The sequence below is a fragment of the Podarcis pityusensis genome, assembly GCF_964106645.2.
Source record: "Podarcis pityusensis genome assembly, chromosome: 6".
Taxonomy (NCBI): Eukaryota; Metazoa; Chordata; class Lepidosauria; order Squamata; family Lacertidae; genus Podarcis; species Podarcis pityusensis.
The window spans coordinates 33,674,394-33,689,518 of NC_138030.1; the positions used below are offsets into that span (position 1 = coordinate 33,674,394).

The 15,125-nt window shown below is 43.8% G+C and overlaps 1 protein-coding gene and 1 long non-coding RNA gene across 2 annotated transcripts in view; one reads left to right on the forward strand and one right to left on the reverse strand.

Moving 5' to 3' along the window:
• The window catches only part of TSPAN2 (tetraspanin 2), a 64,074-nt gene extending 55,489 nt beyond the window's left edge, over positions 1 to 8,585 (forward strand). Inside the window, exons 4-8 of the mRNA XM_081009928.1 lie at positions 639 to 713; positions 1,587 to 1,685; positions 2,874 to 2,948; positions 4,562 to 4,645; positions 6,087 to 8,585. Of these exons, the coding sequence (XP_080866054.1) occupies positions 639 to 713; positions 1,587 to 1,685; positions 2,874 to 2,948; positions 4,562 to 4,645; positions 6,087 to 6,152 (399 nt within the window). The 3' untranslated portion in view covers positions 6,153 to 8,585. The remainder of the gene's footprint in view (positions 1 to 638; positions 714 to 1,586; positions 1,686 to 2,873; positions 2,949 to 4,561; positions 4,646 to 6,086) is intronic.
• A 1,266-nt stretch (positions 8,586 to 9,851) lies between these two features.
• LOC308479347 lies at positions 9,852 to 12,260 on the reverse strand. Its single transcript, XR_013987627.1, has 2 exons — positions 10,908 to 12,260; positions 9,852 to 10,850 (listed from the first exon to the last, which is right to left on the reverse strand). It is a non-coding gene; the product is annotated as an uncharacterized lncRNA (long non-coding RNA).
• Positions 12,261 to 15,125: the final 2,865 nt, after the last annotated feature.

A 15,125-nucleotide genomic window follows, 5' to 3' on the forward strand; every position in this document is an offset into this window, starting at 1 on the left:
CCTTCTTTGTGTTTTACACCTTTGCACAAGGTGGGCGATGGAAGAGGCGTGCTTCCCTCCTGGCCGGCTTGGCCAGGAGCAGTGCTGAGGCTCCCAGCAGCATCCTCTAGCCCTTTCCCCTCCTTTACCCGGGAGGTGTGGCTTTTCTCACCCTCAGACTGACGAGGTGTGGCGCTGGGGCTCCCAGCAGCATCCTCTGGTCCCTTCCCCTCTTCCCCACTGGAGGTGTGGCTTTCCCCACTGCAGGAAGAGGAACTGCTTCTCAAGATTTTTGGAGGTTCCCTGTATCCCAACTGCCCCTCTGCCTCCCTTCCCTGTTCCAATGGCAGTCCCCTGACAATAATAAACCAACATTAAACAGGATTTCCCTGTTCTGGACATACATGGGATGCTATCTTATACTGAGTCAGACCATTGGTCCATAATGCACAGTATTTTCTACACTAACAATGGCTCTTAAGCAGGAGTCCTTCCCAGCCCTCTCTGGAGATGTTGGGAACTGAACCTGGGGCCTTCTGCATGCAAAGCAGATGTCACAGCCCTTCCCCTTTACCCTGTGGCCTGTGTAATATATTTACTGCAGATCATTAGAAGGTTGTACAACCTAAGCCTGTAATCCTGTCTCCATCCTTTTGCAGTTCTTTACCTGTTTGCTGGTGATTTTTGCTGCTGAAGTCACTGCAGGAGTTTTTGCTTTTCTTGGCAAGAAAGCGGTGAGTTCAATGTTTGCTGTGCACCACCCCATCGCCAGAGTCTCAGGCTAACAAGTAGTTTAAAAATGTATAAAACAAACAAAAGGTAAATGTGTCTTTGATGATAAACAGAGGAGGTTAGAACCAGATAAACATGTTATGATATAAGGAGCTGTCATGGGTGTAGAAGTCCCATTGATTCCAGCGCATTTGAAGGTTTACACCTAAAAACGTTAAAATGTGAATTAAACAAACACATGCAGACTTTTCAGGGAGCCACTCAGTGGCAAATTCAAGTTTGCTGCTGGTGGAAACATTTCTTACTTGCATAATGCATACTAAGTAGTTCATTACCCCAAGTACAAAACTACAGTGCCCTGGCAGATTTTTCTTGGCCTTCACCCATTGGCTTCACTTAACACGTTTGGTTGTGAATGTGGTGGTGTTCCATATGAGATAGCTCAGTTGGTAGAGCATGAGACTCTTAATCTCAGAGTTGTGGGTTTGAGCCTCACATTGGACAAAAGATTCCTGCCTTGCAGGGGGTTGGACAAGATGACCCTTGTGGTCCCTTCCAACTTTACACAGTTCTATGATTCTAGGAAATCTGCCAACCTAAAAGGTGGTCAAATTCCTGCTTAGCCTTTCTCCTTTGGTACCTTCTTAGCTAAGTCCAGCCCCCAGGTCATGCTGTGCCTCTGGGTTTTCATTCTTTAAAGCTATGCAGTAAAGTCAGATTTCTTCCCTTCAGCTTGTCTTTTTTTCACTCATCTCTCCTTCCTGCCAAGTAGTAGAGGGACCAAGAGCCTGGAGGGAAGCCAAGAAACTGCAGAATAGTCCCTCCAATTGTCACCATCATGATCCCATTGAGGTTGTCTGTCTGGTTTACTGCAGGCTGTTGAAGAGGTCCAGCACATCTATGAGGAAGCTTACGAAGACTTTGTGAATAACGTGGGGACAAGCAACAAAACCCTTATCCAGTATCATGAAGCAGTGAGTAACTTCTGAATTCAGATCTTTTGCTTATCAAGGCTGCCTTTATGAAGTTTCAAAAGCAGGCTTTAAGTCAGGCATACTGGAATGGAGGTTAAGGCTTGCTTCATCTTCACTGCTCTGACCTGGTGGTGCTCCTTACTTAAAGTACCTGAATTTCCCATTCTGGCTTAAACACCTTTAACAATAAAGACCTTCGGTCTATTTATTTACATTTATTTATTACGCTGTTATCCTGCCCTTTTTTCCAACTAGTTCAGGGTGGGGTGCGTGATTTCCTTTTTTAAAAAATCCTCACAATAACCCTGTGAGTTAGGTAAGGATCTGCCATAAGCCAATGCTGAAAGCTAGATAAAAATGGCCTAATCAAGCAGATATTTCTATTTGCATACAGATTGGAATAGTATGTGAACCCTGACTTCAATAAATCCTTTAGTTTGCATGGTTGTGCTTGAATTCATTTGGCTTAATTGACTTTGCTGAAAATTGAGCTTAATGAAATACATTCAAATTGTCAGGTTCAGCAGATTTTCAGCACTTCTCTCCCCCCCCCCGGCACCCCCCCCCCGGCAATACTGTTAAAAAAAAAAATTAACTAGAATATGCTAAACATGTCTGCTTAGAAGTCCAATTAATTTCCTAGTTAAGGAGCCTGTTGGAGACACTACCTTTGGCCTAACCTCTGTTACTGCTGTACCAACTAAGGATGTTGTTAGGAACTAATATTGCCTGCATTTTCAGTGCTACAGAAGCCAGTGAGGAAACATCACAGGGAGATATGGACACATCAGGCCAGTTTCAAATCTCTTTAAACTATCATCATGTCCAGCCTACAGCTGTGCTCAGATGAAGGTTTCTCCACTGTTGGTTGCACTAAACCAAGAGTTCAGGGGGTTCAGGGGGTAGTACTCCATCAAAGAGATGCACAATGAACGGGGGGGGGGGGAACAGTAGCAGAAGGGTAGACTCTGGACAATATTATTGGTGCAAGTATATTTTAGAGTGTATGAAACTTCAGCCTGGAACAAGAGTTTAATGTAAATTTACAAGTTGATGAGAGAACACTGTTATGGACTGACTCATAAATATAATAAAGAAATTTATTATTTATGAGGGGGATTTCTTTATTTAAAAAATCTGTCTGGTGTTTGGTTGTTGTTTTTTAACATGTTATCTCTGTCTTTCCAGCTTCAGTGCTGTGGGAGAGGAGGAAATGATGCTGCAGTAAAGCCCACCTGTCCAAAAGACATTGAACAGCCCAGAGTAAGTGGCTCTGATGGACATGTTGCAAAAAATAGCCCTGGGATGTGATAAGACATGTAAGTCAGAGAAGCTGGTGGGAAGCCAGATGAAATGCTCTGGACAAGGGCCATTTGGCACTGGTCTTTTTTCTTTCCATTAGTCATTTGAGATGCTACTGGGGAGTATGCCAGCAGGACTGACTTTCCAGCAGCCGTCAACCCTGCTAACTCTGGGCATCTTTATAGATCTGAACAATACCAATGCAAAGCAATAATTAACAAAGTGAGAGAAAATTCATTGGCAGCCTGCTTGCTTCCCTTATCCTTGATATTTGCTCGCTGATTCACATGTATTCCTGCTCCATGTCACACCGAGAAACAAGGCCAAATTAGGCAACACATGAAATACAGTTATCTGTTTTTATCTGCGCTTCTTCCCAGGGCAAATGGCGGCTTTGTGGGAGAGATGACTTTCCCTAGGACAATGGCATTGCAGGAAAGGGTAAACCCATGCAGTGCAGTCCTTAAAAGTCTCTTGACAAACAAGAGGCCTAGCAGAATCTGATGGAACCTGGCTGAATTAAATAAAGGTGCCCAAACTTTCATAGCAGGTTCCACCTAGGTAAGCCATGAATCCTCTTGGAGGTCTTAATTCTGCATTGGGTGAAATTAAGCAGCATACCTTATTCATAGCATTTGCCGTTGTGGTGTAGATTCAGATTATGCAATTTGTGGCACACCGACTCCCTTCCTCTGCACCGTTCCTCTCTCTGCTTCAATTCTTGGCACACAAATGCCACACAACTTTGTGAGAAAACCAAACAGGAAGCAACTAGGAGAAGCTGCAATAAGGAAAGGAGAGAACGAATGTACCTGGTATGCCCAAGATTGCTTCTTGCATGCTTGTACCTGTCAGAAGGAAGCAGCAGCAAATTGATCCTTGTTTACAGGTTTCACCAAGCTAATTATAAGAGCAACATCAAAATCACAGCAATACTTTATGGATGCTATTCAATGCTATTCCTACTCAAAGTTGACCTATTGAAGTTGATGGACATTGCTAACTTAGGCTCATTACTTTCAGTGGGTCTACTCTGAGTAGGCCTTGGTTGAATATGTGTATGATCTTAAATGAAGAGTATAGTTTTAATAAATGCCATCAGGGCCCAGGGCTCGGGCATGCTAGAGGGGTGATGTGAGGTCCAATTAGGCTTACAATAAACACAAATATCAAACATTTAGGAGATTATGGTGGTTCAAGCCAGTGCTTCTGTAGTGGTGTGCTGGGTTGCCTCAAAAACAAGAATCCCAACCACAGCAAAGGCAAGGAAGGCAAGATGGAGCAGAGAGACAAAGCTGTTGAGGTATGGGTGAGAACTGCTGCTGCTGTCAGGAAGCTCCTCAAGCCACTCTTCTCAAGGGTAGCTCAGAGGAAGCAAACATGGGAAGGCAATTCCTACACCAAACAGGACAGTCAGGGGCAGAAGTTGTGAAGAGGAAAGGGGTTTACTAAGGTAGATTTTCCCCATGGCTGCCGCCAAGAATGTGTCAGCTGGTCCTTAGTAGAAACCAGAAGGGCTCTTCAAGACTTCTTTGATGTTTAAAGCATTGTCAACACCTTCATGTCTCTAACAGAGTTGTCTGACTGAAATCGAGACTCTCATTGACACAAATCTTCGTTTAGTTGGCATTGTTGGGATTGGAATTGCTGGGATCACAGTGAGTAATTATCTGATGACAATACTGATACTGCTGCTTCTGTTGTTGCTAGCTGCGTGTTTGCGAATCCCCCAGGTCCTTCCAAGCCAGTGGAAATCAGGTTGCTGAGGAGCTCAAAGTATGAATGTAGATGTCCCACGTGTGGAACTTAGGGCTCGTCCTCACTTCTGCTTGTCCTGTGCCTTGAAAGTATGGGTCCAAGTGGTCTTCCACTTGGCCTGCTCTTTCTTGGCATGGGTCCAAGCACTTTTGCCTTTGCACTGCTTCTTTCTTCCAGAAAACATGCTCTTTGGAGTTAAATCGGAGCAAATGGCAGTCCACGGAAAACATGACAGAGGCAGCCCTGACTATTCACCTGTCTGCACCAATCCCTTCATACTCTTCTGCTTCAAACACCTTTCTCCCCGGGTCAGCTCTCATATTGGAAGTAACTCCTATTAAAATTAGATCCCCAAGCCACTTGTACACACCCCATTTTGCACATGAGTGGGGCAGACATATGAACAACAAAATGGATGCCCTGTTCATGTCTAGTTGGGCCTGACTCAATGCATTCTGCTGAGAACATTGTTTTCCCTGCTCTGATGCTGGCTCCTTAGCAAGTTGTACCATGTAGCCTCTAGGTGTCAGCATTATATCAGTTTGAATTGATTTTATGTCTGTACTGTTGTTTTGAACTCTTTCTCCCTCTGTGTGTGTGTGCATATTTGAAAATTGTTACAGGATGCCTCATAGAAAGCAATTCATAAATGAAATAAGTGATAATAATTATACACAAGACTGACAGTTGTAGCCGATCCTCAGGGCCGGAATAAATGTGGCCTTAGTTGCATAAGAGGAAGCAATGTGCATGATTTTTTTCAAATGTAAAAAGGCAATGCAGAGAGAGCCTGAGTAGGACTGAGACATGGCAGATGGAAAAGTGTGGTTTAACCCCTTCCCCTACACCACAATTTATATGAATAGTCCTCTTCCCCAAAGCTGTTGCCATGCCTCAGAGGGAAGCCAACAGAGGTTTCCCTCACAGAACTAATAGCAGCTCAAGGAATGGGATAGTTTCATCAGGAATGTGGTATAATGACAATATTAAGACCCCATCTACCTAGCATGGTTTAACCCCCACGGCCCAGCAGCTATTTGCATTCTTAAATGTGCATCTCAAATGCCTTCATGCAACTAGCTTTGTATTTTAGTTTGGCTCTAAATCATCAAATGGACAGAAACACACATCAAATGAACAGAAATTTGGATTTATGAGGATTGCTCCAAGCGATATCAGCCATGCCCTGCTTCACATTAAGGATTATGCTCCTCTCTGATGACTCGTCTCTCCACATCTGCCTGAGAGCAATCGCTAAAGTTCTCTGAGCTGCCAGACATAGTGACAAAAATCTCCTCGTGTTTCCTGGGCATCCTTTAAAATACGTTCCTTGTGTTCCAGATCTTTGGCATGGTCTTCAGCATGGTCCTCTGCTGCGCAATCCGGAACACAAGAGACATGCTCTAGAACTCTTGCTTCATAGCATTATCTTCATCCTAGGGACCAGAGACCAGAGGACTTCTGGATGAATCTGCAAGTGCACTTGTCCGCTCAGCTTAACAACTGTAACCATTTTAATTAGTGGCGTTAACCAACTGACAGAGAGAGAGAGAGAGAATGAGAGGTAGATGTTTGGTGAGCATGAGAGTTTTACATTGTTTGCATTTAAATTAAGACAAGGAAATCTGAAGCAAACAAATAGGATGGGCGTAACAATGTCTTCTTCAATGCAGTGGCAGCATTAGAAACTAAAATTTATTTGAAACATGACTTTGCACATGTGTGCAGGTGATCAGTGCCTATATCTCCATGTTCAAGTACATGTGTGTTTGTTTGTAGGCACACAGATGCATGTGGTCCAGCTGCACAGATATCTGTATATATGGTACTCCATATGATTGTATGTATGTTTTGTGGGTGTCTGTATTTTTGCATGCACATTCCTGCAGTATATATACACTTGGGTGCATACCCAGGCTAAAGCCCTTTCCAAGTGGCCTCCTCATTGCTGATAAGCCATCTCGTTTTTATCCAACAGTGTCCAAAGGTGACTACATTTAACCAATTGGATTGGAAGTAAATGATACACGATTGGCTCTGTTCCTGGACATCTCACCTTGGAGAGTTTCGGTAGCTTTCTTTGTCACATGCAGAATTGTCTTTAATCCCTGAAGGCTCCATGGGGAACACTCTGACCTGCACAAAAGAAAGTAGAGATTTTTCTTAAAAGGTGGCAGCATCCAGTCAAATCAATTAATAAGTGTAAAATGGAATTAACTGGGAACGAGGGAACTTTTTGCGAGACCTGTGCAGCAATGTTTTTGAAAAGGACCTCTCTCTTTTTTCCTTTTCCAAAACTCAGGTTGTCCTTGATGGGGAGCCTTTAACCTTGTTCTATATACACTGGGCTTCCTGATTGTTGCTGTTTTCTCTAATAAACACCACTTTGTGCCTTTTGATTTAATTATTGTTAATCTCCGCAAAAGGAAAGGTCCTTTCTGCACAATTGAAAAGCTGTGCTCCCAACTACATTGGGTACCTAGCATCATAATCACACAAGTTTCTTTAATGTTTATATCACACCTTCCAACTTTTGGCTGTAAAAACTGTGCCTTTCACAACTGTGCACTAATATTTCCATATTCTGTCACACCAATGCCACACAGTCCTAAACACATTTATTCAGACATTACAGTTGTGTCTCTCTGTTCCATATGACTGCAGCCTTCATGAATAAGGACCATAGATTTGCTGCAGGGTATAATCATGCTGCTGTTCACAACTTTTCGTTTGCTGCATGAACATTTCTGCACTGGCTTAGCACAGAAACGGTTAAAAAAACAGCAGTAGACAAGCACTGAAAGAGCACTGCAGTATTGTAGTTGCACAGCTGATGAGGACACTGAACAATTTTTTTAATTACATTTAAAGAAAATGTTCCCAATATTTTGCAGACATGGAGTGGAGCAGCTGGGCATTGAGTCACTTGGCATTAATGAGATTTCAGACAACAATCAGTTGGTTCCATGAAGCAGTTATGCTGAGAAGCTACAGGGAAGTTGTTTGAACTCTGTGCAACAAACCGGTAATAACTGTGGCAAAAGGATTCTCGCTTGCACAATGGGATTTCCCCCTTCCCGCCCCATGTGTGTCCCATGTCCTCCCCAAATCTGCTCCAGTTGGGCAGTTGGGGAACCCCCAGAACAGGCTTAAGGGTAGGAGGGAAGAGGAAGGGGGGAAGTCCCATTGCTCATGTGAAAATCCTTGTGTTGACAGGATATTACTTAGCATTCCAGTGAATCCAAGCCTGGACATTTATTTTGCTAAAAAATTGATTGTTTGGAAAGGACTAGAGACAAAAATGAGAAACTCTGGGTGGTTAAAGTACAGCATGCTGTGAGCATCCTTCCATGTCATCTGTAGCACAGTAAGATGTACCTGCCAAACTAGCTTTTAGAGATTAGTTTTTAAAGTAAATGTCAAATGGTCTGTCTTTGCCTTATCCCTGTTTTAGGAATGAAGGTAGTTCACTCAGACTTATTGCTTGAACAGAGGCTGCTCAGTCTCCTGGGACTATGTTTGCATAGGATCCACTTTATAAAGGTGATGCCAGTGAAAAAGCTAGCTTCTCTGGCTAATATGCACTGACCTTTCTGGAAATCCCGTCCCTGGAGTTCTGGCAAACCGAGTGGGGGGGGTCAAGATTTTGGAATGAGAGAAGTAGCAATACAACACCCTTTATTTCCACCAATTCTTTCTGAGAATCTGAGGCTGGCTTCCAGCAGAACATTTCAGTTAAGTCCTCCTCCTACATGTGACCAAGTCATGCTATTATTGTCCAAGATGCATTGTGGGTGAAAAAGAACACTGTATGATTGAAATACCTCAGGAGTTAGTTTACTGTTTGCCTCTGTGTTTTACATTCTTTCTATTTATTTCTACTAAAAATGTTTCATGGAGAAAAATAATCTGATGGAATTAAACCAGCCAGTCGGTGGGAAATATTTTATGGTGCAGTCTTGATTCATCACAATCACTGGGGCCTTGAGCTGCATCCTTGGAATATTTATATACGGTATATGGAGCCCATTTCTGGCAAGCTGCCATTTTAGGAGTCAGAACTCTGTTATTTTGTCCTCTTTAATATTCAGTTCTTTTGTTTTGTTTCATGTGAGAGTAGGCCTTCAAAAAGAACAGGTTAGTGAAAGAGCACATGTTTTCTAAAATGCTATGTACCTCATAAGCCTTTGTTCCATCAAAATTTCTTCAAAGGTTTGAGAACTTAGGGAAAGTGTAGTGTGCACCCAAGTGTGTATGTGTGCATATGTGTTAGAGAGAGAGAAGCACCAAGTTGTGTGTAACCTTTTCTTCCCATTTCCCCAAACATATGTTCATGTGCACCCCATTTTCCCTAGATTTCAGTTAAACCACTTTATCAGTCTCTACTGCTTGGCCCAGTTCAGATATCTGGACACACGGTAATGCCTTTCACATGTTGGGGGCTAGGCACAGTCTCAGGAATCCATGCATCATGTGCACAATTTGCCCCACTCACACAAGAGGTCATTTGCTGCAGGTCACACATGCTCCTAGCGCCAAGCCCAGCTCCCAGCTTATGAAAGACACTTCCAAGACCCTGAGAGGCTCAACAAGGTCCCTGTTTTGTCAGAGAAGCAGAATTGTCTGCATCACACATCATTTTTATCTGAGATTTTCAGGTTGGGGGGGTCAGAAATAGCTGGATATACCATAGTCTGTGTGTGGAGAGGGTGTGCATCATTGCTCCAAAATTGTCATCCAGATGAAAATATTTTAAAATGAAGACTTCAGGAATATCTGCCAATTTTCCATGTGAAACATAAGATTTTGGCAGGGAGAGTAAAGCCCACTGTAGCTGCGAGTGGTATATGTGTCCTTTTATTTATTTCTAAGCATTTCTACTTTGCTCTTCTATTTGAATAATTAGTATTTCCCTTAGGAGTCAGGTCATCTTCTCCATTAAAATGCCCACAAATTCTCAAATGAAGCCAAATGTGCAACAGTCACTTTCTTTTGTTCCTGACAACTCAGGGACAACTTGTGCATTTGGATCCCATTTCAGGAACTAGGAGTGTTGTCCCAGACCCTGTAATACAACTTTCTACAGTGTTTTCACAGTTGTGCTGATCCTTGTCAGCTACCATCCACTCTTTGAAATGCCTTGCTCTCCCAGTTTTATGCTTCAGGATCAACCCAGGAAGCCCCATTTAGCTGAGCCCTATTTTCATTTGCATACCTGCCTTATACTTATGAGACAAGTGAGCCATTAACCTAAATGCAGCTTGAAGGAAGAGTTCTACTCTGCTTCATTCTGACTGTCGCATTCCTTATTGGCAGAGAGAACTATACCTACTCCCTCTGCTAAATGGAAACTATGAATACCAGAGCAAAGCCGTGGGATGGCACCAGTTCAGAAGACTCCAAGCTGGCAACTTCTCCACTTTTGTCATTTCTGTGGAATGGCTCTGTCCTGTGCAGACCTCACCCTTGTCTGCTGAATAGTGCTGATAACTGAGCCATGGGCTGCAAGCCAAGGGTGGGGATGTGGTATCCACACAGACAGATTGGGCAGTGCTGTGAAAGTAGAGCAGCAGGGATATACACATGCACACGCACACCATTATTTTGAATTAATGGGCACTGCTTGTTCGGCCTCAGAGCAGCAATGACATTCTGGCTTTTGTCTCTTTCATCACCGACTTCATCAGAGTTGCCAAGCTTGGAGAAATCAGTCTTGCTTCCCAAATACCATCTCTTGTTGCTTGGTTGCTTTTTTTTTTTTTTTTTTTTTTTTTTAACCTCTAAGTGCCTTCTTGGAAACAGGGCTGAGAGCCAATTCTGCAAGTAGACCTGTCTTTTTCTTGCTTTTTAATCAAAGTCAGACTTGAACTCTACTGCTTTCTGGTGAATTTTCACTTCCCTGCATGTCTTTCTATGCATGAAATTGTTCTACCAATCCTCAGCTGCTTTCCAAAAATAATAAAATGATTAGTTTGGAATTTTAGATCAGAAGAAATGTAGTGGCACCTGGTGCCTATTTTTCTGGATTTTTTTTTGTGTCCCAGAAAGCGGCATATATTAAGTCTATTGGTGCCTTTAAAAAGTTCACAGCTGTAGCCTTCCCACCTCACCATGTCAGAAATTATTTACCTTTACCTTACTGAAGGATATATCGGCAAATACTGGTGGATTATTATTTAGTTCTATCACTTTCTTAACCTTTGTACTTTTCTAAGGTGTTTACTAACGGTATGCAATCAGGGAGCACGCTGTCAGTCTGTTTTTGGAAACACGGGTTCCAAACGATTGCCCAGGCTGCAGGCATTGTTTCAACCAAGTTGGCAGCTTGGCACACTCAGATGACCATACCAGGCCTTGATGAGAGTAGCACAAAGAATCATGAGACAGCTTCTCCCTCACATTTAGTAGACCTACAATAATGTTTACAGTGAACGAGAGCTGTGCCTATTGGTGGTCATTGCTGTGGCAGGCAGGTGCCACCTTGGGTTCCTGTGGGGAATTTCCCCCTTTCAGTGTGCTGCTACTTCTGTGCCTGAAGCATGATAATATTCTCTTTCTATTTCCAAGCTCTGATAAGGAGTGCAGTGTCTTTCCTAGGAGGGATTAATGTGAGAAATGTAGGGATCCAGCAGGAACACCAGACAGCAGATAGAGGACACCTTGGAGCTAGTGTGGTCAGATTCTCCCAGACATCTTCAGGATATCACTGATGCTGAGCAAGCAACACTCCTCAAGCTACCAAACACAGCACATGTGGTCTACCTCAGCACTAGGACTCTGCAGACTCACCAAGCGACGCCGTGCTGCTTTAAGCAAGGGAGGGTGAAAGAACAATTTGAGAGCCCTTTAAAATACATTGAATAAGCCCCTACTTGGAGTGGAAGCTTTTCTAACCTTTGTCCCTTGTGGAGCCATGGGTACATTATGCATCTAATAGATGTTCTGTCCTCCTGCCTAATGTAAATATGGGCATTCTCACTAGCCATGGGAATGACTGTTTACACTGAGTTCGGACCTTTGGTAAGTGGTGTGTCGAAGTGTCTATTGAAGAGTAGCACCTGGCCACTCCTGGGAACTTGCAGGGATCAAAGCAAGGCCTGAAGACACAGAGCTGCAAAATAGCCGTGCCTCCTGTGCTGATACCCCCACTGGAAACACGTGCCCAGTTTCTAGTGAAATGGATGTGCAAAACTGTTTTTATTTCCACCTTTTAAAGCCTATGTGTTAAAGTTTGTATAAGAGACTTCATTAACTCTTCAAATGTTAGTAGAAATATAAATAAACATAGTCCTCCTTCGCAGCGTGGTTGATATCTGACAGCATCAGTGCATCAAGTTCCTATCATGGGAAAGCAAATATGTTCACCATCTAGCCATTCCCTCTAGCTGTGAATGTTATTAGCCCTTGTTCTGTTAATGAAACGTGTTCTAGTTTGGCCTGCTTTCTGAATGCATTTTTTATCAGCCTTTCTCTACTGAAGTTGATGCAGAAATCTAATAAAAATAATAATCTGAAATGAAAGTAGTGGTTGTCTCTTTTTGCTGACCAACATTTTAATGCACATTACATGTACAGTGGTACCTCGGGTTACATACGCTTCAGGTTACACACTCCACTAAGCCAGAAATAGTGCTTCAGGTTAAGAACTTTGCTTCAGGATGAGAACAGAAATCGGGCTCCGGCGGCACGGGAGCAGTGGGAGGCCCCATTAGCTAAAGTGGTGCTTCAGGTTAAGAACAGTTTCAGGTTAAGAACGGACCTCTGGAACGAATTAAGTACTTAACCCGAGGTACCACTGTATTAGCTTCCTTTCTCAGATATATCTTGGATGGTACGTATGTTGTGAGTGAAACAGACTGGTTTGGGATGTGGAGGGGGAAAGTCTTTGGCTCCAAAGAACATTTGCACTAACAATGCAATGAATGTGTGCTAGGCAGTGCTTTTTTTCCTTTAAAAAAATGTTTAGGGGTACTCTCATTTTCCTACTCATATTGAAATACTGCCCCTCAATGAGGCCAAACTTAGATTCGCAAAATGTTTTTCCCCCCAGAAAAAAAACACTGGTGCTAGGATATATACTAGTAGCATGTTGAGCCATGTGAATGATGGGCATGGCATGTTTTGATCCTGTGCATTACACCTCATTCAAGCTGTAGTTCTGCATAAAGCCCCAATGAACTTAATAGCATATCCAAGTAGATGTGCATAGGATTGTGCTTTTACTCTCATTTGCCATTTCAATATTTGGTTGCTCTCCTGCAAATCCAAAATACATAGACAACCTGTGGCTATTTCTTGTAATGCAGTATTGGCTGTGGTGGAGGGTTACTGCTTTTATCTTCGTGCTGCAGACTTAAATGACTGTGTAGTTTTGCTTCACTGACTACCCATTTTCTTAGTATCAATTAGGGAAGGTTTTCCCCAAAAAACACATATCATGGAACAAGTTCTTCAGGAAGCCAAGCTAGCTGCCTCTTGTTTCTTACAAAGTCCTTTTTCAGATGACTGGTATGTTGTGGTATATGATATTACAAATATACCATGGAAAGGGCACTTGCAGAGCAAGGAAAATGCAAGGAAAACAGTTTGAGAGAGCTGTGGTACATATTTATATAGGTGTCAAAATGGCTGCTGGTGGTTTTTTGCCTGTTTAATATTGCAGTCTTATATATGCTTACTCGTAAGTTAGTCCCATTGAGTGCAGTGGAACCTACTCTCATGTAAGTGGCTATAGGATTGCAGCCTAAAGTGCTCCATTTTCATTGGACAGCCATACCAGCCTCCACTGGTGGAGAAGGAGAGGATGGGCTGGATTGGAACGACTAGACAGAAGAGGTAGGTGGAGGATCCCACCTGAATTAAAAGTATGTATGTGTGTTCCTTACCTGTGAATTAAGAGGCTTGGCTGTGAGAGATGTAGTTCAAAACTGTATCAAATCAGCTAGTATGAGCCTCAAGAGCACAGATATCAAGAAGAGATGCCTGTTTCCCTGAAATAATAATAATAATAATAATAAATTTTATTTATATCCCGCCCTCCCCAGCCAAAGCCAGGCTCAGGGCGGCTAACAACAAACAAATAATCAAACAATCAAATAATCCAACATTCTAAAACATTTCATTATAAAAATTAATTAAAATCAAATTAATGGCAACCGTTAAGCAAAGTTCTCTGCAGGTTGCCAGAGGAGGGAGTCAGGCTGGGCCCTGACCAAAGGCCTGGTGGAACAACTCTGTCTTGCAGGCCTTGCGGAAAGATGTCAGGTCCCGCAGGGCCCTAGTCACTTGTGACAGAGCGTTCCACCAGATTGGAGCCGCAGCCGAGAAAGCCCTGGCTCTAGTTGAGGCCAGCCTAACCTCTCTGAGGCCTGGGACCTTCAGGATGTTTTTATTTGCAGACCGTAGGTTCCTCTGTGGGGCATACCAGGAGAGGCGGTCCCGTAGGTACGAGGGTCCTAGGCTGTATAGGGCTTTAAAGGTTAAAACCAGCACCTTAAACCTGATCCTGTACTCCACCGGGAGCCAGTGCAGCTGGTATAGCACCGGATGAATGTGATCTCACAGTGAAGACCCCGTAAGGAGTCTCGCTGTGGCATTCTGCACCCGCTGGAGTTTCGGGGTCAGTCTCAAGGGCAGCCCCACGTAGAGCGAGTTACAATAATCCAGTCTGGAGGTGACCGTCGCGTGGATCACAGTGGCTAGGTCAGGGCGAGAGAGATAAGGGGCCAACTGCTTAGCTTGGCGGAGATGAAAAAATGCCGCCTTTGTTATAGCTGTAATCTGCGCCTCCATTAGAGAGGGAGGTATCGAAGATTACACCCAAACTCTTAACGGACGATGCTGGCACTAATTGCACCCCCGCAAGAGATGGGAGTTGCCCCCCCAATCCCATATCGTCCCGTCCCAGCCAGAGGACCTCTGTCTTCGAAGGATTTAACTTCAACCGGCTTCCACGTAACCATCCAGCCACAGCTTCCAAACATCTGATCAGTGTGTCTGGGGCCGAGTCAGGATGGCCATCCATCAACAGATAGAGTTGGGTGTCATCGGCATACTGATGGCAACCCAGCCCAAAACTCCGGACAAGCTGGGCGAGGGGGCACATAAAGATGTTAAAAAGCATCGGGGAGAGTATCGCACCCTGAGGCACTCCACACACCACGGAGTGGCGGGATGACAATTCCCCCCCAAGCGCCACCCTCTGTCCCCGACCAGAGAGAAACGAGCGCAGCCATTGAAGGACTGTGCCCTGGATCCCCACGTCGGCAAGGCGGTGGTCCAGGAGTTCGTGATCAACCATGTCGAAGGCTGCTGACAGGTCTAGAAGAATCAGCAGCCCCGACCCACCTCGATCCAGCTGCCTGCGGAGATCATCTGTTA